The sequence below is a fragment of the Carlito syrichta genome, unplaced genomic scaffold, assembly GCF_000164805.1.
Source record: "Carlito syrichta isolate Samal-C Ts95f unplaced genomic scaffold, Tarsius_syrichta-2.0.1 Scaffold302327, whole genome shotgun sequence".
NCBI classification, from domain to species: Eukaryota; Metazoa; Chordata; class Mammalia; order Primates; family Tarsiidae; genus Carlito; species Carlito syrichta.
The window spans coordinates 1,021,427-1,044,816 of NW_007246423.1; the positions used below are offsets into that span (position 1 = coordinate 1,021,427).

Genomic DNA, 23,390 nt, shown 5'->3' on the forward strand with positions numbered 1-23,390 from the left:
CAGCACTGAAAATGTTTTGGCCAACTTAAAGAACAGTACAACTAGCCCCAAGGTGATCTTCCCTAGTTTTCTTGATATGAAGAAACAGATATCCCAGTGACTAAGAGAGGCACAATTATTCCTGAATCCAGCATGTTCTTTACACATTATACGATTTTGAAAAATTGGTCTTGTCACTTCATGGAACTAAAGCTAGAATAGCATCTGAAGTTTATTAACAAGTAACTCATCGAGGTTATTTTGAGGTAATTAAAAATAAACCTAGCATTTAAGGGGGACTGAATAAAAATAATGAGTAAAGGAAAAGGAAGAGAAGTAGAGAATTAACTTTTATTGTGCTCTTAATATGTGCTACATATTTTACAAATCTTGTATTATCTTTAGGACTAAATGTCTTAATAACTTTTTCAAGTCATAGAATCTAATTAAGAAAAGAATTCCTACCTAGGATAAATCCTGAATGTCAATTGATGGCAAGAGGGCAAATACTTCAGTGTAAGGGTTTCTGTCTCCCAAAGATGAAGCATTCCCTAGAAAGATAGGGACTTTAAGCATACTGGACAATGTAGCTACGTGAGTTGTTTGGTTCTTAATGGAGTTATGAGCATCTCTAAGCTTAAGCCAAACTATAATCAACAGTGATCTACATTTGTTTTAATTTACCTTTCTGGTTGAATCCAGAGCTTTCCACTTGGCCTGTCTGCATTCATTTGTGAAAAAGGCAAATATTGATTGTAGATGCTATCTAATAGTTTTGAGGGATTTCTTTTCGTGACGTGGGTTAGAGAACGATGACAACATTTCTATCCTTTCTCATTGTCATTGTTGGGGGACTCAAGTGGAGGCTGGCATAACAGGGAGTGGCCAGAGAGGATTTGAGTACTGGCTATGCATTTGGGCTACACAGCGTTAAGATTGTATTCAATCTAGAGATTCCATAATGCTATGATTCCAACCAAAGTAAAGACGGCCTCTTTGTTTGGAGGAAATGCAGAAGTTAAAGCTACTGTAAGAAGAGGAAGAAAGAAAGTCTATTTTAGAAGACAGTGAAAATGAAATGATATACTAGGGTTATTCCTAAGTACAGATTGCTGTATGTACCCAACAAGAGATTAGAGGGGGAGAGGGATAGAGGGAGAAGAGAAAAAAAGGAAAAGAGGGATCCCCTGTGTAGGTACATCAAGTATGATCAGAAGAGTCAGACCAATTCCTTCAGTGTGCTTCTTACTGGAAAGTTAGCGCTCAGCAAAGCCATTTGCTTTCTAAGTGCCAATCAATTTGTCTCCCTAGCCATGTTCACGCTGCTGGGCAATGCCAATGGGGCTACCTGCGCCTTTCCATTCAAGTTTCAAAACCAGTGGTATGCAGATTGCACGAGTGCTGGGCGGTCAGACGGATGGCTATGGTGTGGAACCACTACAGACTATGACACAGATAAACTATATGGATATTGTCCATTGAAATGTAAGTAGCTATTTCCTCAAGAAAAGTTGGGCATGTTTCATCTGGCATGTGAGGGCAAGAACTTGCACTTGTCTAGAGCATTTTCCCTAAAGTTATTTCACATATATTCTCGTCATATCCCACCACAACCCTTTGCAAACGTGAATGGACCCATTTTGCAATGGAGAACGCTATCCACGTTGGCTGAAGATGAAGACACCGAGTTTTTGGGCTCTCAGCCCTGGGCTTTTTATATCTAGTATTTAGATCTTGCTAAGAAGACTAGACTGCACCTCTGCTACCTCAATGTTCACTGAGATCATCCTGAGAAGACACTACACCCCCATGGTACCAGCATTCCCTATATTAAATGACCTTCTTGTTTTTACCAACTCCCAGTTATTTTCTAAGACTTTAGGGCCAATTATGGTATATAAAATGTAGTATACTTAATGGTTGAGGTAGGCTGCTATTATTCCCTCACCCCCCAAATGCTTTATATTTATGAAACCATAGATCAAAAACAGGATTCAACTGAAGACACAGGCATGAGGTTTGATGAAGAGAGAGACATGAGGAGGCTCTTAGATTCTGTGTCAATGTCATAATGAAAATGACTCCTCATGGCAGAAATGATAGTCATGATAATGCTTCTTAAATTAATTTAAGAAGAGTGTCTTTAATTTAACACATCCAAGAACAAATGGAAGTGGGTAGTTTATGGCTGAAAGTCTTTTTTTTGAGTCGGAGTCTCACTTTGTCACCTGGCTGGAGTGCAATGACACAATTCGGCTCACCTCAGCCTTGACCTTCTGGGTTCAGGCAGTCCTTTTGCCTCAGCCTCCTGAGTAGCTGTGACTTATGGGCATACACCACCACACCTGGTTAATTTTTTGATTTTTTTGTAGAGACGAGGTCTCACTATGTTGCTCAAGCTCATCTTGGACTCTTGGGCTCATGCAGTCCTTCGCTTTGGCCTCCCAAAGTGCTGGGATTAAAGGTGTGAGCCACCATGCCTGGTCATTGAAGGTTTTCTTTTTTTTTTTTTTGAGTTGGAGTGTCACTCTGTCACCCAGACTGGAGTGCAGTGGCTGCTCCCGGCCACTGCAGCCTCGACCTGCTGGTCTCCAGCGATCCTTCCGCCTCAGCCTTCCAAGTAACCGGAACTACAGGCGCACGCTACCATACCCAGCTAATTTTTGATTTCTTGTAGAGATGAGATTTCGCCAAGTTGCCCAGACAATTCTCGAACCCACAGGCTCAGGCAATCCACTCACCTCGACCTCCCAAAGTGCGGGATTACAGGCTGAGCCATCGAGCCGGCTGAAGGTGTTTTAAGAATGAAAATTCAAGCTTTATTGCAATAATGCAAAAGAAGTGGTAGTACATTAAATTAGTGGGAAGGTACCAGGACAGATGAATTCCTAGTAGCCTTCCACAATCTGTGAATAGACAGTGCAGCAGGTTTTAGGTGAGAAGCAGGGGGACATCAGCGTTGGGAGGCAGAGCTAGGGCTAAGGAAAGAGGAAGAGTTCTTTGCTTCACTTTCCCGTCACAGACACCCTCTTCCTGCTGCTAGGTGTGACCTTTCTAAATTTCTAACCACCTCCCCAGCCCCCACCTCTCGCCTGCTATTTCCGACCAGATCAGAGCAGCCCCCGGTTTCCTGGTATCATCCAGAACTCTTTCTCCTGCCTCCCTGCAAAGGGGTAGGGAAGGGGAAGAGCATGGATGTGGTCAGGGATGGTTGTGAAACTGCCTGAATTGCAATGGCATCACTTGCAACTCAACTTTTGGGACCACGCCTCCTCACATGATCACATGATTCTAAGTAAAACAGTCCAGCTTGCAAAAAACAGTTTGCCAAATGAAAGCTCGGATTCGAAGAATTGTGCTTATTTATCTTTTTTGATTTCTAATCCCTAATCATCCTGCTAAAAGTAAATTTGATTCCTCAGCCCATATATTGTTGAAATTGTCTTCTGAGTGCAGTTCCTTCTTTCTGGATGAATAACCACAAAAGCCCAAAGGCTTCCTGTTCATAGTGACACTTCTCCTGGTCTTGACAAAGATGTACTGGCCTCTCTAATATCGACTTTTAGAGTTTTGATTCCGATTAAAGGTTTATAGAGATTGAATTTTTATATTAGACATCTTTGTGTCTGAAACAAATTGAGCTATTCCCCCCCGCCCCCGAAGGTAAAGCAGTACTTGTTTTTCGGTAATTGAGAAGTATCTCTCTCCTTTCCTTAATGGGAATGATGTTTTCTAAATCTGTCTCACGGAGTTTCGTGGGTCCAGTCATAGCATCCCCCACTTAAGTGTTACTGACAAAGGAATTAGATGAATGTGTGGTTTAATGAATGAAATGTGGGAGATGAAAGGAAAGTCACTAATCACAAAGAAAACTCACAGCCTTGGATATTCTTGAATATGTGTTAGAGTGATATCTTGAGCATGTTCTTTGGAATAACTTTTGCATCTTGTCCCTTGCAATTTATGTCTTCGTTGCCAAATTATGCATTATTTTCCGCTAAATGTAACAGTACAATCATCACAGAAAATTTTTTTAAAAACTGATTTGATATCATAGGCATTCAAATTTTAAAGCACATTTTATACATTCAGGCCTTTCCGAATGGGCTTTGTAATCTCCCAATCGATTTCACTTTGTCTTCTTTTCAGAAGAACTTTTTATTTTATGTCAGCCTTAAACTGACAGGTTCAATACACGAAGATGAGGTACCAGTTATTGACCTAGTGACACCGACTATATGCTTTTCATTGTCTGTTGCATTGTTTATTGCAATGTTTTCCTTGTATTTAGACATTTATTTTCAAGTTATCATGAGAACAGGAAAAGGAAGAGACCCTTTTCTCTCAATTCTCTAGAGCTTGCAACTTTGACTTCCAGCATGGGTTGTGTTGGTTTACTGTGAGAATTTAAACTCCTCGGGGAGGTGTTATAGAGGCAGAAAACCTATACATTTATTGAGAAATATTTTTTAATCCCTTGATTTAAAATACAAATTACACTTTCTTTAAGTGAAGAGTCAATTACGTTTTCTTCTTTGGTCATTTAGATTGCTTTCTTCCATTCTTGGGCAAGAAAAGAATTCTCCCTTTTTAATATCTCACAATTTCTTTTTTTGTTGTTTTTTCTTTTCTTCCGAGTTGGAGTCTCACTCTGTCACCCAGATTGGAGTGCAGTGGCCGCTCCCGGCCACCGCAGCCTCGACCTGCTGGGCTCCGGCGATCCTTCCGCCTCAGCCTTCCAAGGAGCTGGAACTACAGGCGTGCGCTACCACGACCAGCTAATTTTTTGATTTATTGTAGAGATGAGGTCTCGCCAAGTTGCCCAGGCGGGTCTCGAACCCGCGGGCTCAGGCAATCTACTCACCTCGGCCTCCCAAAACGCGGGATTACAGGCTGAGCCACCGAGCCCAGCTATCTCACATTTTCTATTATATTATAAACAAAACCTGTAGATTTCTAAAACTAATTGTTTAAGGTATTTTCATCTTCAAGTAAACCCCCAATCAGTCTCATTTGAATGATCTCACTTCTGTAGATATTAAACGTCAGATCATTAGCACCTAAATTTAGCGTTACTAATTCAAACTTATTTTTATGCAAACATAATGATTGTATAGTTTAAACATCTTAGATATGTCTATGCTGTTGCCTGAATCCAATTTTGCTATGTCTCTTCCCCTTTGATGTGTCATAGGGCCGCAAGTTTCATATCACAGTGGGTGGTCCATGTGTGACAGAAAGGTCTGCATTACTTCCTCATTGGATACAAAGCACAATTAGATACAGAGTTAAGAATCACAACAGTGTGACCTATATGCTTATGAAAGCTGTCTGACCTCTTAGCAAACTGAGTACTTCTCAGAAAAATTTGAGAAGTTATACAATCCTTTCTCTCTTCCTTACAAATAAATAAAAAGACTATTGCTTTGCATGGTATCTAAGTAGAATTTTATATTAGCAAAAAGAAAGAAGATACATTTTCACAACACAAAGTATACAAAAATATTTCATTTGTTTAAGGGTAATAGAATTAGATAAAGGTGTGATTTTATGTAGCGGACAAATGGTAAGTCACCAATCACAGAGAAAACTCACAATCTTGGATATCTTGAATACGTGTAACCTCCCAAGCATTTTCTACGAAAAAGGGCTGTAAATAATTCTTCTCCATCTGGATATCATTGACCTATTGTAGAATACATCTCAGTTGATGGAGTATGTTGAGAATCATAAAATAGCAAAGGAAAAAAACTAAGCTGAAATAATTATTTTTTTACTCTGAGGAAATACAAACTAACAATCAGCATTTATTATTGCTAAACTCTTTGCCTATGTTGAATACGTTCTAGCAATAAGAAAATGAGACTTCAAAAGCTAATCATTTATCTGAGGCCACATCCCCAGTGAGTGCAGGGCAGGTCAGCCTGTCTGCAGGAGTCCACGACCTTCCTGCTCTTGCTCTGTATTTCCAAAAAGACCAAATGAGAATGTGCAGATGAAATGTCCACTTGCTGAGAGAAGACATATATTTATTTTCTCTTCTCTCCCCTTCCTTTCCCCCCCCCCCCAGATTAAAGAAGGTGGTCTGGTATTTCTAACCTTTGTCTTTATATTTGCCTTACTTCCAAGCTCCTCTGACCCCAAATGTTCTCCCCCCAAAATTGGGAGAGGAGTCATTCCTTTCTTTCTTTAGCACATGAAAGAAAGTAGATGTGGCTGACTCTTTGAGACTCTCCCACCCCCAACCCTCACTTCATTTCAGGAGTGAAGAAAATCTCATTAGCACTTTAAGAAGCAAAAGAGGCCAGGGTGGTGGCTCACGCCTGTAATCCCAGCTCTGTGGGAGGGCAAGGTGGGAGGACTGCTTGAGCCCAGGAGGTCAAGACTGCAGTGAGCCAGGATTATGCCACTGCACTTCAACTTCGGTGACAGTGAGATCCTGTCTCAAAAATAATAGTAAATAATAATAGTAAAAGAGGCTTGGCATGGTGGCTCAAAATGTAATCCCAGTGCTTTGGGGCTTTGGGGCTTTTGGGGCTTAGGAGGACTGCTTAAGGCCAGAAGTTCAAGACCAGCCTAGGCAGTATAACAAGACCCTCATCTCTACAAAAACATAAACAAACAAACAAACAAATAAATATAAAACTTTATGCTTCAGGTAATAATGCTACTAGGTGGCTTAAAAAATATTGTTCACTAGAAGTGTTTTCTAGCCTAATGCAACGAATTCCACTTGACTTCTTTCCCAGTTGAGGGCAGTGAAAGCTTATGGAATAAGGATCCTCTGACTAGCATCTCCTACCAGATCAACTCCAAATCCGCTCTCACATGGCAACAGGCAAGGAGGAGCTGCCAACAACAGGAGGCTGAGCTTTTGAGCATCACGGAGATACATGAACAAACCTACCTGACAGGTAATGACATGAATGGAAACAAAGTTGTAAGTAAAATCACGATCACTTTCTTTCTATACAATGCAACTTAAGAATAGACAACACAAGTACTTATAGACGCCATGACAGTGTTGGTTCCTAAGCAGATTATGCAGATAATATGGCATCTACACTCTGAAAATGACATCAAGGTGACAAATAGGTCTCATCTTATGAGCCAACTCTTGGTTGTGATGGTCTCCAGAGCTAAGAAGGATTCTGTGGACTAATCTGGATGGGCTCAGAGTAAAAGATGCCACAATCAATTCATGATTTTTTTTTCTTGGATACGTGGCAGTGGTACCATGCTGGTCAAGCAGTCACTACCCAGGTCTAGCCTGAAGCCAAAGGTTTTTCATTAGCACCCTAGAGTTCAAAGTGATAAAACGAAACGCTGCCATGACCGGCAAAGACAAATCAAGGGCTTCTCTGAAACCCTTTTGTCTCTCATCTCTCTAAATTTCAGACTCAACTTGTTTTCAGGTCTTATTGATATTCTTTCCATGATTTTTTTTTTTACATCTGTCCTTGTAAGAATGTGAAGATTAAAAGGGCTAATGTTTGCTTAAGAAGGGAATAACTGTTTTAGCTTCCAAAATATACACTTGGGGACTCAGAGAGATTAGGACCAGAAATTAATGTGAAAGCAAAAGCATCACCATTTCCTTGCCTCCAAAATCCTCTCCCTTCAGCTGATGTGGACACTGCTACTCACTAATGTGTTTCTATTCCTATGAAAGCCATGTTCATAAAGCCCTGAGTGGCTTCTCAATTCCCAACATATAATTAACAAAATGCCTTTGCCTGACATTCAAGACTGTCATCTGTCCACCTACGACTGTTCTCAGGTGTGCATTTTTCAATCTTGACAAAAGAAAAGTCTTGTGCTCCTCACTGGGTCTCCTACACTCTTACCCCCACATCTCTCCCTGCGCTGTTTCTTTTGCCTGGAATTCCCAGCATTTTATACAGTCGGAAGGCAATGCTGTCCCTTTCCACCTGCGTTTCTCTTGTTTGCTTCTTACCACTTTTATAACAGTTACTGTCATAGGTGTCTCACTGCCCCTAGAAGGCTATTAATATATTAATTCGGTACTTTTTACCCATCCATGCATGCATCCATTACACAAGATATCTGGTACCTGTGTGCCAGGCTTTATGCTGGATCCCAGGGACATCAAAACTGACCCTGTCTTTTCCACATGGAGCTTAAAGTTAACAGGGAAAACAGACATGAACAAGAAAACCAACAAATGAATAACTACACATGACAGTAAGTGTCACCCAGAAAACAAACCAAAGTCTGGATGGAGACTGGATCAGAGGAGTAGATGGCTGAAAACGAGGGGTGTTGTGTGAATATCTGTGCTCCCTCCTTCCCCTAAGGAGGTTCACACAGAACCTTCCAAAGAAGAGAGTCTCGGTGAAGGTTTGCTGACTGAAAAATGAGGTTGCAGCAAAATGAAAGTGATTACTTAGATATTCTGCCTCATGTTTGGACCACTGGACTGGGAGGTTTGTTAAAGTCAAAAGGCCCAGGCCAGACCCTGGCGATTCCAGATCAGTAGCTGCAGGACTCAGGAACCCGCATTTTATTAGCCTCTCAGGTGCTTCTAGGGCAGGTGGTTGAAGGATCATGTATTTTTATTTCTAGGTACCAACATCAGGTAGCAGGGTGTGCGGGTTAAAAGCATAGACTCTGAAGCCAGGCTGTCTAGGTCCCGGTTCTGTGAAACCAGGGGAGCTTGAGGGGATTTCCTGAGGCATCTGTGCCTCAGTGACTTTTGTTAAAAGGGATAATGTGTACAAGCCAACACAAGGACTGAGCACATCTCCCAACCTTGCCTCATTCCCTAGTACTTCCCTTTTTCCAGTTGTTTTTTCAGTTGTTGATATTAGCCCTTCACCAACCAGAACACATGTCTCCTATAAGCTATTTAGAAGGAGGCTGAGGATAGGAAAACAATACGGTCTCCCTGTGTGCATTCATAAACGTATATAGGATTATACCTCAGTCTGCTCAATCATTCTGTTTTGTGTTGGTCTTTGGGACCCTTCTAATATCGGGTCAAAGAATCAGAGAAATTCATTCTTATAATCTTGTATTTAAAATAAAGAGAAAGCGAAGAAAGCACAGACAGAAAGAGAAGAAAATAAATTCATGCAGATGATTAAGAAATAAGAAGATAATTCAAGGCATTTCTGGGGTTATCCATACACACTTGCATGAATGAGAGAAACATATATCAGAGTTGAAATTGAGGCCAGGTGGTGTGTAGTGTGTTGCTCTGTGGGTTCTCGGCTTCACCTCAGAAAAAAATTTCAGAGCAAATCCAAAGTATGGTTTAAGAAAGGATTTTTTAGGAGGAAAAGGGAACACACAAGGAAAACCACAGATGCCTTAAGTGAAAGGACACATGCTTACCTTTGACAAGAAATTTTATAAACTTTTATAACAATGATTAAGCAAGCCATGAGCTGAGAATGGAGGACTGCAGGTATCAGGTCACGAGTTTTGGTGACCATCTCTCTCAACCTTTCAGTCACAAGGACCTTCTAAATAATGAAAGTAGATTTGGATTTTTCTTAGAACATCATGTCTACATGTTTGGGGCAATTCCCTATTGTTTCTATGATTTACCACCCTGGTAGTTCCCCATTCCAACCCACAAAGTGGTCAGGTCTGGTATGCCTGGGCTGCTGGGTGAAGGTCATGTATAGATAAAAAAGATGTCTGGTTGCTAACCCCATCTAAATTTAGACCTGTCTAAGGAAACCTGCCTAACTACCTCCAAGCTATGTTAACTGTGTCTGTCTCAAAATGGTTTCAGTTGGCATGTTTTTTATTTTTTTATTTTTGAATCGGTTTGTGGTCTGTATTATCTTGACTTTTTTGATTTGACTTGTTTTCTGGCTTACTGGAAGCCGAGGGACAGAGCACAGGTTGCCTTTTGCTCTCTTCACCAGCCACCTGGAAGCAAGAGCTGAAATGTGTGGACGGCAGCTTTGCCCACCTACAGACTCATTCCCAGGTCCCCTGTACTCTGCTATTGGACTAGGGCAGCAGGAAATGCTTTCCTAATCAGCAAGGGCTATTGTTTTGTTCCTCAGGAGAGCAGACAGGTCCCAAGATATCCAGAGACTGAGTTCACCTCAGATGCTTACTTGACTCTTATCCTGGCCTCCGGAATTTTAGTCAGCAAATTTCAGCTGGAACCTGGATAAGAGTGACTTGTCTAACAAGATTTGTAGTACTTCCTCCCTTTCTTTAGGTCAAAAATATCATGCATTAGGAAAAGAAAAATCTGAACGGGAATTAAAAGATAAAAGAGAGGAAAGATATCCTCCTTTTTTGGGAGAAAGATACTCATGACATTGGGTATTCATTGAGATATATCGGGAAAGATCTAGAAAATAATGGTGTGAGTAAGTGATTGTGGCCTACTCTATTTTAGATAATATGGCATTTAAATGAAAGAAACAACCCACAAATAGTTACGCTATTTTTTTTTCTTTTTTAAGAGAGAAGGGGTCTCATTCTGCAGCCCAGGCTGAAGTGCAGTGGTGTGATCGTAGTTCACTGCAGCCTTGAAGCCTGGGCTCAAGCAGTCCTCCCACCTCAGTTTCCCAAGGTTGGGATTATAGGTACACAACACCATGCCTAGCTAAATCATTTACTTAAAAAATATTTTGGTAGAGATGGGATCTTGCTATGTTGCCCAGACTGGTCTTGAACTCCTGGGCACAAGCAGTCCTCCTGCCTCAGCCTCCCAAAGTACTGGGATGATAGGCATTATAAAAATAAGATTTTTTTTTTAAATTAGAAATTTTGCTTAATGCCTCATGTTCAGAAAATAACTGAACTGGAGTTCAGCCCTTCTTCCATTTTGTCCTGTCCCTGCCTCACAAAATGAGCAGGGATCTGGTGGTCCCCACAGCACTGACAGGAACCCTTAATTGAGACGTTGGCATCCCTGGTGCTTCAGTCAATGTTTTCCAACTGGCAGTCTTACTTCGTATTATCTGCCAGGGAAATGTTTCTGTCCAGTGCCTATCTGCACACTACCCGAAGCCGATTCATCATCTTCACTTCTGTTTCGACCCTGCACGATGTGAGGACACCCTACTGGCTCCTCAATTCCTGAATCAGACGTGTGACTCCATATGTGCAGGACTGGGATTTACAGAACTGAAATAAGGTGTAGGAAGTGAAAGTTGGCTGGTTTCCCTGATTGTTTTTGCCAGTTTCCTTTGGTACTGCCTGGAAAACAAATTGGACCTCAATACAGAACAGAAAAAAAAAAAAAAGACCAGTGTAATATCGAACTTTCGCACATCTTCTGTCATAACTAAGTTCACATGTAGGTATGTAACCATTTAGAGAATGTATGTAGAAAAGTTAAAAGTTTAGTATGTGGAATTGGTGCCTTGATTGGCAATACTAAAAAATTTCGGTCTGTTTTATAAAATTACAAAAGCACATTAGAGAAAAAAAAAAGTGTGGGAATTGCTCAATTGTTTCAAGGGGTATATTTAATACAAAGTTTGAATTTTGTTTCTAAATCACATCTTTTGCTAACCCTAATTCAACATGGAGTTATTAATAATAATAACAGCAACAATAACTTACATTTTTTGATCACATACTATATGTCAGGCCCTGTTTTTAAAAGAACTAATTAATTTAACTCTTCTAGAAAAGCTTAGCTAGAGCTGGTGAGGAATGTCAAAGCATGGATAATTCCCTTAAAGAGCCATCATCAGATCTCATCATGCCAAATATTGTGATTGAATTGAGGAAGCTCAAACAAAATCTACTTTAGTTCCTCTTTAATCGGTGAATGGTTTGCAACATTGAAAATGTAAATACATTTTTTTCTTAACTGAAAAGTTTTGTTTTTAAATCCTAGGGTAATCCTAATAAAATGCGGATTCCTGAGCCCTGCAGCTACTAATCTGGATCTCCAGGGTCTGGCCTGGGCCCTTTTGACTTTAACAAACTTCCCAGTCTAGTAGTTCAAATATGAGGCAGAATATCTAAGTAATCGCTTTCATTTTGGACATAGCTATAGTTAGCATTTTTGAAATGCTACTTTAAGGATCATTTTTTTTTCTAGAATACCTCTCTGAAAGTATAGAGATAATTATTATTCAAACTAGTACAACTTTTAAAAATTTGTGAAAAAATTCAATGTTTAATAGTGTTTCATAGTGTAATTATTAATATAAAGAATCATCTATGATACTGATTACAGATTACTTCTAAGGCACATTCTGGTAGACAGTTGTCTCTCCTCTGGACAGTTTATAAGCTCTATTTGCATGGATGCAGTAGGGCAACATTTCTTGGTTTTTTTAAATTTATTCTAAAAAGACATAATAATGATGATATCGTACTCAAAGTAATTTTAATTCCTACAACTACATGTAAAGTAATTAATAATAATTTATAAGAAAATAATTGCGTCTTTGCCTGGTGCTGAACAAATTCATGGCAATGCGCAGATCCCATGATCTCTAAGACACGCTTATAGAATTGTGAAGCAATAACTGTGAGGTATGATTTTTGGCACTAAGTCGCTGTGCCCCCTCATTCATTTGAAATAGGTGACACGAGTGTGTGTGTATATAAGCTAATAAAATATTGGGGAAAATTTTAGCAACTTTGAGCTGGTTCTGTCGGTTACGTCAGAACAACAGCATCTGAGCTTTCGTGTCGTAGGAATCTGGGTTCAAATTTCAGCTCTGCCGTGTCACTTGAATCCTCAGTTTTCTCATTTACAAAACAGAGATGATAATATTTAATTCATAGTTTGTGAAGACCAACCAGTACTCTGAATTTAGTAAGTGCTTAATAAGCAATACCTCTTAGCACTGAAAAGATTTGATTGGGAAATATAGCCCATAAATAACAGTCAACATAAATGGGTCCATGTATGTTTACCGGTATGTACACATACTTGAGGTGGGTAGTTATCAAAACCAAAGGATAGTTTTCTTCTTAATTAATTTAGAGAATTTAGAAAGAACAGAGAATTCTTATCTACAGTTTTAAAAAACTGAGTGTTTCACACAGGAGTGTTGAGGTCTGGTTCTTCTGGTTTGTTTGTTTTCTAACATCCACGTTAGGCCTAGTACAGAGTTAGAAACATTGTAATTATGGTTTATTAACTGCCTAAATAAAATGTTGTTCATGCTAGCATAAACATTTAGTATTTAATACTTAATTATCATTTTCATGAAGATGAAAAATTGGCTTTAAAAAAATCATAAAATAAAATTCTTAGAATAAGTTCTGAAGTAAGAGGTTGTGTAATATCCAAACAAGAAGCATGCATACAATCCTTGAGAAAGTTTATAGCAGTCAACATGTGGATGGGGTCTGAAGCCTGGTAAACTCTGGTTTGGAAACTTAAGAATCTTACTCGCTTATCTGTGCTCTCTCAGCCTCAGTTTCTTCACCTGTCAATGAAGGTAACAGTTTTATTTATAGTTTTATTTTATTTTTGAATTGTATTTATTTTTAGTTTTAGATTGTTAGGAGAATCAAAGGAGACACGTTAGGCATGATCTGTGCTACTTCCTTCGATTACATTTTGCTTCAAGCGCTTAATTCTGAATTTAGTTTCGCTGTCATTTATGGATGCCAGCTCTGTTTTTGTTTCTGCCTTTTGTCTTATAGGATTAACCAGTTCCTTGACTTCAGGACTCTGGATTGGACTGAACAGTCTGAGCTTCAATAGTGGTTGGCAGTGGACTGGCAGCAGTCCATTCCGATACTTGAACTGGTTACCAGGTAGGGCTAAGCCTGTGTGTGATCCAATTAACCCAAATGTAATTCATCTGGTACCGTGAAGACCTTTATTATTTTATTGGCAACTCTCAAATAAAATAATTGGGAGACTTCATCAAACACAGTTCATTTCTTATCTTGCTTTAAAAACCCACCAACTAGATTTGATTACATGAAAACTGTAAGGTTAGAGTAGCTAGCTTCCTGAGATAAGGATTTGTCTTCCGGGATTATCACACAAGTCAATATAGGTCTTTATTTAAGTATAAATTCTCTTGATTTGCTAGGTATTATATTCAAAAGCAAATTTTGAAGCTATTCTTAAACATATTTTACTAAATATACTAACAGTGTTGTTATTGTATGCTTAATGTTCACCTTCTTTGAAAGGATTATCTGACATCTATTTGTAAAGTTTGACAAGGTGCTTTCAACTTTTTGTATGACTGACCCTTGACTCTTTGTCACAGTTTTTTTTGTTTTGTTTTGTTTTTTTGAGTTGGAGTCTCACTCTGTCGCCCAGACTGGAATGCAGTGGCCGCTCCCGGCCACCACAGCCTCGCCTGCTGGACTCCTACGATCCTTCCACCTCAGCCTTTCAGTAGCTGGAACTACAGGCGCGCGCTACCACGCTTGGCTAATTTTTTTGATTTATTGTAGAGATGAGGTCTTGCCAAGTTGCCTGGGTGGGTCTCGAACCCGCGGGCTCAGGCTATCCACTCACCTCAGCCTCCCAAAGCGCGAGATTACAGGCTGAGCCACCAAGCCCGGCTCTGTCATAGTTTTTTGAATTTTGTAATCTTCTAGTTAAAAGTGCTAATATATAGAATGAATATTTATAATATTCTAAAAATGCTATATACACTTTTAAAGAATTTTAAACATATATTTACAACTACATACATACACATTATGAATTTAAGTGAACTGAAATTATTTGGGGTTGAAGAATTTTTCACGACAGTGTTTTGAGTAGTGAGATGTTTACAATATTGCTGTCACTATGATAGTGATTTTAAGGTCCACTTTAACACCATTTGTTCTTGTTTTTCATCTAATAGAGTTGGATAAAAAATACTATCTCAGTCACAGATTATGATATTCCATATTAGCACACAATTCAATAGTATTTTTCTTGGTCCATTTGTAGTTTGTAGAAAAATGGGGTCAAGGATAATAAAAACTTTAAAAGCTTTCTAATTTTTTGGAGAGCAAAAAATACTGTGAACTAATTATTTCTATGTTTTCCTAACATACAAATAATAGAGTTTAAAAGGAGAATATTTATTAAGTGCAAGTTTACCTATAAAGCAACTATTCAGAGAAAACAAAAGACCAATGATGAAAATGTTTCATCTTATTCACCAATACCAACTGGTGTTGGTAGCTGCCTGAGTCATATTTGGGATGGTCCCAACCCCACTCTCCTACCCACCCTAGGGCCAATCTCGTGTTTTTAGGAAAGAGTGTAATGAATGATGAATGAATGATGTCTGTCGTAGGTTTGGGAAAGGAGAGTAGTAACATGTTGGTTCTTTTTTTATTTGTTCTACTATGGGTAATACTGATATGATGTTCTTTCATACAGACTTTTTTCCTTTCTTTCTTTTGAGATGGGTTCTCACTCAACAACCTAATCCATTAGTAGTCTTTAATTAATAGGTAATGGAGTGCAGTGGTGCAATCATAGCTCATTGCAGACTCAAAACTCCTGGGCTCAAGTGATCCTTCTGCTTTTAAGCAGCTAGGACTACAGGTACGCACTACCACGTCCAACTAATTTGTGTGTGTGTGTGTGTGTGTGTGTGTGTGTGTAGAAACAGAGTCTCACTGTGTTGCCCAGGCAACTAACTCCTGCCCTCAGTGATCCTCCTGTCTTGGCCTCCCAAAACTGTAGGATTACCGGCATGAGCCATTGTGTCCAGCAATCAGACTTCTTTTTTAAAGCCACGAAATGGTTTTTGCATTTGACTTAGAAAATTAAACTCTTCATGTTCTATATTGACTTACTATATTTTAAAAAATCTTGATAAACTAATATTCCACATAGATGCTACAACATGAGAGAGAATTTTTAGAGGAATATTTTGGTTTAAATAGATTAGGTTGTTCTTTGAAATTCCATTTTCAATGCATACCTTCAATGAGAAATTGATGGAGGTTTAGCTGCTAAAATGGTTAGCAGGGCTGTTCCTGGAGTCTTGCATAACAATCAGCTCTATATTCTTCTGGAATACAGGAAATAAATACTACTGCAGGGGAATATAAAATATGGTTTTCTTGTGGGTGAAGATTTAATTTGTCTGCCTATCCATTTAATCAAATTCAATTGGAAAATACCAGTTGGGCTCAATCAGATTATTAGACAATTATAATAATTTATTATAGGACTAGAACTTATTCTTTTCTTTTTTGCTAAATTATTGGGCATTTTATTTATTATTCAATCTTAGGGTGCTGGTTATACTATTTAACCACTTGCATTCTACAAGTTCAGTGAGAAAATTTGGGGGTTAATTTTGAATGAAGATAAAGAATGGAAGAGGAATATGATTGGGAAAGAAAAAGAAATACTCTTTTTTATTAAACAAATTCCTGAGAAATAGATGCAAGATTAAATTACCTTCTGAAGTAGCGTGAGAATTTCTTCAAACTAAAATTAGAAAGAGGTTTTATATAAGTTGTTCAGTCAAACATTCAATTGAGTAACTACCAAGTAAGGCATCTGTTAAAATATATTCACTTTTGAAGTGAGGATATTTTACATAAATGATATACAAGTATGAATACAAATGTATAATACCTATTAATTAAAGACTACTAATTGATGTCTTAAATTGATAGAGGTGTTGATAAATACGTCAGTTACTAATTTATACATTAACTAATTACTAATAGGTATAAAATGTATTACTGTTTCTTTTTATCTTGTTTAATTTATTTTTAAAAATTTATTTTATTTTAAAGATGTGGGGTACAATTCAGGATTAGGTATACAAGTTATTGTGCAGGTAAAGTTTAGGCCTCCCTTTGGTCCCCACTTTGCCTGGCTTGAAATCAGGTACCCTTATTAATGTTATGTGCTCTACCCGCCCCTCCTGGCAGTTTCCAGCTATTGCCAATCCCTTTCTTATAGTATTATGGTAAATGTATTATTGTTTTTTAAAAGCTTTTTAGTAATACTGATACCTTATCTGTTAGTTCAGCTATCCTGTTATACTGTTAGTATACTGTTAGTTACAGTATCAACAAATTTTAAAAATATGCTCATGCTTACTACTAACAATTTTTTTCTTTGTGTGGTATTTAAATAACCTTCAGATTTTTCTGATGAAGACTTTATGGAACAGGTAATATGATTTCCATCTTGTAGGAAAGGAAAGTAGAGTTTGGGCCCAGACTATATACATGCCCAAGGTCACAAAGCAGGGTTATAACAGAAAGTGACTCTTTCAACCTGCCTTCACGTAGGTAATGGAGTCAGCTTTTGAAGCACTGATTTTAAAATCATACGGTATCAGAAAAGCATGGGAAATGTGGATATCAATGTCCATATCCATTGTATCAGCAATGTTGACTCTATCTCATTCTTTAATCCGTTTCCAGTAAGAAATGGATGAAGGGTTGCCTGCTAAATGAATTCTCCTCTAGGCTGAATCGAAGATCTTGCTTTCATTCTGGAAGCAGGGCATGTTGGCCTTCCAGCTCTCCCTTCCAGTGGCTTTCTCTGCGTCCACCATCTTTCTCTCCTGTCTCTTCTCTAGTTGGAGAAGGTTTTCCTGTGTTCACAGATTCTCTAGCCTGGTCCTCACAGTTAACTTTGACTTTGTTTTTTTGGGTGGATATTTAATAATGTTTAATATGGCTGATTGGCAGCATCATGCATTCTTTTTGTTAGGTACAAATGATATATATGATACATAGTACATCTATATGATATGTAATATAACCCAGTCATGACAATTGTTCGAATTTTAAGGTGTAGCTTTATTAGTTGATAGTGGGTGGAGAAAATATGTTGAAGAGGTATACTTGTATAGTCAACGTTTTAGGTATTGAAATGATCCAACAATAAGAAAGCAAATAGATACCCGTCATGTCTTTTGCTCTGCAGTCAGTAGATATTTATTTGTGAATGTGTAGCAAAAGACAGAATGGGAATCCATTAAATCCCAAGGATGAAGATGTGAAACTGGGGGGCTATCCACTTGGAATACCTATAGTGGTCCCGTTTTAACTTTTCCTTTTCCTCAAAGGAAGTCCATCAGCAGAACCTGGAAAAAGCTGTGTGTCACTCAATCCTGGGAAAAATGCGAAATGGGAAAACCTGGAATGTGTTCAGAAACTAGGCTATATTTGTAAAAAGGGCAACACCACTTTGAACCCTTTTGTTATTCCCTCAGGTAAGTAATCTATGTGATCCAAAGTGTGTAGTTTGTTAGATTGGAAAGATAAATGTCATTACAGCTTAGTTGTGACGGTGTGAAGTGATTCTGTAGGTTTTGTTGATAAGTTGTATGGTAAACTTAATGATATTCCTACAATATCTAGTTTTGTTGGTTGCTAACATTTTCTGAGTGTGCTTTATGATATTCTTACAATATCTAGTTTTGTTGGTTGCTAACATTTTCTGAGTGTGCTTTCGTGATTAGGCATTGTGTAAAACCTTTGACACGAATAAGAATTTGTTCTTATCTTCACAGCAGCCCTATGAGGTAGGTATTATGATTTACATGTTATAGATAAGGAAAAGATATTCAGAGGATATATAAAACTTTCACATTGCACAAAACTGGAATCCAAGCTGGGAAACAAAAATTGGGTTTTTTTTGTTTCTTATTTTTTGAGTCGAGATCTCATACTCTGTCATCTAGGCTGACGTGCAGTGGCACGATCATGGTTCACCACAGGCTTGACCTCCTGGGTTCAGGCGATCCTCTCTCCTCAGCCTCTGAGTAGGTGGGACTACAGGTGTGCACCACTATGTCCAGCTGCTTTTTTAAAAAATTTTTTGCAGACATGAGGTCTTGCTGCATTGCTCAGGCTGATCTCAAGCTCCTGGCCTCAAGCAATCCTCCCTCCTTGGCCTCCCATAGTGCTGAAATTATAGCCATGAGTCACTGTGCCCTACGTTATCTATAAACACGTAAACCAGAGCTTGGAAGAGCACATCTGAAATCAAATTATGCAGCATACATGATAGACAACCCCTTGGGCAAGAATTCAACCTCATGCCCTCATATCCTGGTCTGGAGCTGTACTGTCTGACTCAGTAGTGGCTAACCACATGTGACCATGGAGCCATGACATGTGGCTAGAGGAACCAATAAGGAAATCCCCTTCATTTCACTTGTGTTGGTCATTTTCACACTTTCAAATATCTTTAAAGTTCATCTGTTTGGTTTTTGAAACACTCAGCATTGGCTTACATTATTATTTTCAGTCTGCTAGGCAGCAAAATTAAAATCACCCACCAGAGGGCTCTGGAACTATACTGTCATTTCTCTTTCTTTTTTCTTTTTGTAGCCACTGGAAGTGTATAGAACCTGAAATGTATTGAGGGAATATACTTTTTAAAAATATATACATTTTTTCTATTACAAGAATACAGTGTTTGGGCATCATGGCTGACTACTTACTTGAATGACCACTGTCATTCAATGACAACTCAGCCAATGCTGAGTGCTTCAAAAACTTCAAGGACAGTTTGTGGGCACATTACTTTCTAGAAAGTGGCCTTAAACAAAGGTGTTTCAGATACTCTCTGCCTTTAAGGGAAAATGGGACCAATTCATTAAAAGAATAACAAAGAAAGGTCCCCTATATTGAACATTTACCAGGGCAGTCATTTGAGAATATTTAATATAAATCTTAAATAAATCCATAAATTTACTTTCATTTATTAATATAGTCCCTCTCTAAGCAAGTCATGTTGCCAAAGTGCTATTTGAAATAGTATTCATACAATAGTAATAGTAAGCTGCTGTATATCAAATATATGTCAGTTCTTTTTCTTGACACTCTCGGTACACATACACATGACAGGCCCTGTGCCAGGTTCAAGGGCATATAGAGATGAATAAGGTGAGTTTCTGCCTTCAAACATCTTCACCATCTCTTTCCCCAGTTCATTACTGCTAAAGCAAATTTTTGTAGTGTATAATGAAGAATTATGGGCCAGGCACAGTGGATCATGCCTGTAATCCCAAAACTTTGAGAGGCTGAGGCAAGAGGATTGCTTGAACCCAGAAGCACGAGACCAACCTGTGCAATGTAGCAGGACCTTGTCTCTACAAAAATAAAAAAAAATTGACTGGGCATGGTGGTGCCTGTAGTCCCAGCATCTCGGGAGGCTAAGGCAGAAGGATTACCTGAACCCAGGAGGTCAGGGCTGTGGTGAGCTGTGATCATGCCATTTCACTCCAGCCTGGAAAAACAAGTGAGATCTTAACTCAAAAAACCAAAAGATTATGCAACTTGACCCTAATTATTAGTAGCAACAAAGAGGATGCTGACCACTGACTTGATTAAATAATAATTTCATGTTGTTTGTAATTTACAAGGACACTATCTGTATTGTTTAGTAGTTCAGAAGAACACAGGTTGGGTAGCTTAATATTAGTATTAGTGTTATCAAAATTGTTTGCATGTATGGATACTTTGGTTCATGTGATATGACTTCCCAAAGATCATACAACGTGTGGCAAATTCAGGTTTTACCTGAAAGACGTCTAAATCAGAATCCCTCTCCTAGCCACAAGAGCACATGTCAGTTTTAGGGGGTGAGTAAGTAGTAGTGGATCTGTTCTGAGACACAGGTGACTGGCTCATGTGGCTGTAGTGGTGGAGGCTCCCTGGGGCCGCTACTCCCTGTTTCCACACTGTCTGTCTCATGCCTGCCCTCTGAGAATGACCTTCCTTTGAAGAATGACTGACTCTCTATTGTCCATTGAATAAAGGTACACTGCAATCTTTTAGGGAATGTCTTATGTATCAAACCTTCCAGGAGTTCAGCATTGAAACAGTTCATAACAGACGCTTAATATAGGTTTGCTAGAAAAAAGTAGATAAAATTAGATCATCTATTGTATCTTAGTGTAGTCTTGTTGTAGGTATTTTTTTAAGGAGATTTTCTGTGTTACTTTGCTTTAAAGTAAAAACTGGGTTCTTGTGCTCTTATTTATTTATCTATTTATTTATTTTTGTGTTGGAATCCCACTCTATTTCCCAGGCTGGAGTGCAGTGGCATGGTCATGGCTAACTACAGCCTCGACCTTCTGAGCTCAGGTGATCCTTAAACTTCTGTCTCTCAAGTATCTGCGACTACAGGAGTATGCCACCATGCCCAGCTATTTTTTTTGAAATTTATTTTTGCAGAGATCAGGTCTCACAATGCTGCCCAGGTTGGTCTCAAACTTCTGGGTCCAAGCAGTCACCCACTTTGGCCTCCCAAAATGCTGGGATTACAGGTGTGAGCCACCGTGCTTGGCCACTTTTGCTTATTTAGTTCTAAAAACAAAATAAAATGTCTCGTCTACCTTTTATGACTATATCTAGCAAATAATGAAATATAAGTATTACCTTTTTTTGCCTAATAACCTGAACTGTTTCATATATATAGAATGATCAAAAAATATTGTTACAATTTTAAACAAATCTTCTCTTTTAAATGCTTCCGACCCTCTTTTTTTTTTTCTAGAAAGTGAAGTACCTACAAACTGTCCTAGTCAGTGGTGGCCCTATGCAGGTCACTGTTACAAAATTCACAGAGAGGAGAAGAAAATCCAGAGAGATGCCAAGGTTGCATGTAGAAAGGAGGGTGGCGACTTAGCAAGTATCCACACCATCGAGGAATTCGATTTTATCATCTCGCAGCTAGGATATGGTGAGAAACTTTACACTTGATTCTAATACCTGGCCCTAAGTCTCTCCCCTCTCCACCCATCTTTGAAAAATTTAATCCTAAATATCAAATGTAATACGGTTAAGTTAATTTAATGAACAATTTAATAAATTTAATAACATGCTCATCAATGCCTACGATGTGAAAATTGCATAGTAATTTAAAGAAAGCTTATCACTAAAAGATAATTGAATTTATTTTTCTTTACTATGTAATCCATTTATGTATTTTTTTTCCTTATTTATTTATTTATTTTAAAGAGGTAGGGTACAATTCAGGATTAGGTATACAAGTGGTCATCATGCAGGTAAAGTTTGGGCCTCTCTTTGGTCCCCACTTTGCCTGGTTTGAGGTCAGGTATCCTTATTGATGTTGTGTTTCACCCCCCAACTCCACAGCCTCCTGCTACTGCCAATCCCTTTCTTACAGTATTATGGTAAATGTTCAGGGTTTGATTATGAGTGAGAACATGTGGTACTCTGTTCTTTGTTTCTGTGAAAGATCACTGAGGAAGATAGACTCTAAATCCATCCAAGTTGCTGTGAAGTCCATATGTTTGTCCTTCTTTATGGCTGCATAATATCCCATTGTGTATATGTACCACTTTTTTTTTTTATCCAGTCCAGTTTCGATGGGCAGCATGGTTGGCCATGGTTGGTTTTTAAATATAATTTTCCATCTATTATTTGGATTCAGAGCAATCTACCTCAAACTTGTCAACAATGTCTAATTCCTTGGAATTACTTGTGTATATGTGCGTATTTTTTTTATTGGGGGTCCCATAGCTTATCTTTAAGTGAACCATCTCACTTTGGCTTTTCTTTCCTCTATGAATTTAGCCAATGCTGCTAGGGTGTTGAGCAGTGAAAGAAATGGGATTTTTTTCTTTTAAGTGATTAGTGTTGGCCTAAACCTTTTTAAAAAATCCATGTCGGCCTGGTGCGGTGGCCCAAGTCTATAATCCCAGCACTTTGGGAGGCCAAGGTGACAGGATTGCCTGAGCTCACGAATTTGAGACCAGCCTGAACAACTTGGTGAGACCTCATCTCTACAATCAATCAAAAAATTGGTGAGACCTCACCTCTACAATAAATCAAAAAATTGGCATGGTAGCATATGCCTGTAGTTCCAGCTACTTGGAAGGCTGAGGCGGAAGGATCACCTGAGCCCAGCAGGTCGAGGCTGCAGTGGTTGTGAGCGTGCCACTGCACTCCAACCTGGGCGACAGCGTGAGACTCCAACTGGAAAAAAAAAATCTGTGTCTCCATTTTAGGTGTATAATTTTGAAAATACATAGAAAATGTACTCATTGGGGGGAAAAAAAAAAGATGGGTCAAAGGAGCTGGGAATACTTGTCCTGAAGAAGAGTGGGTTGAGAAACGACATAATGATTATGGGCACTCAGCAGTACTTGTTGATTAAATGATTACCATTTTCATCTGCCACTGATGAGGCCGCTGAATAGCTGCAGCTGTTCTTCATTTCCCCCCAGCAAAACAAGAGGAAATGGATGGTGGTGTTGGTGGAAACAGCTTCCTGACACATATTGCCTGGAAATTGACGGGGGTGGAGGGGGGAGGAGAGGAAAAAGCAATGAACAAATAGATGAGAAAAGAAGAGTGTAGTAGCTGAGGAAGAGGTAGAAGACCCTAGAACACTCCTGCTCTTGGAACCTGCTAACTGGAATCCATTCTCTCATTGAGTGTGTTAGACCACGAGACGAGCCAGCGGCAGCCTATTGACAGTTTCTTGACTATTCTATGTCTACCGGACCTGGAAAATT

At 38.8% G+C, this 23,390-nt stretch overlaps 1 protein-coding gene across 1 annotated transcript in view; it reads left to right on the forward strand.

The window, feature by feature from the left end:
- The window catches only part of MRC1 (mannose receptor C-type 1), a 102,191-nt gene that overhangs the window by 13,895 nt on the left and 64,906 nt on the right, over positions 1-23,390 (forward strand). Inside the window, exons 3-7 of the mRNA XM_008056341.2 lie at positions 1,291-1,464; positions 6,729-6,893; positions 13,594-13,707; positions 17,961-18,107; positions 21,404-21,589. Of these exons, the coding sequence (XP_008054532.1) occupies positions 1,291-1,464; positions 6,729-6,893; positions 13,594-13,707; positions 17,961-18,107; positions 21,404-21,589 (786 nt within the window). The remainder of the gene's footprint in view (positions 1-1,290; positions 1,465-6,728; positions 6,894-13,593; positions 13,708-17,960; positions 18,108-21,403; positions 21,590-23,390) is intronic.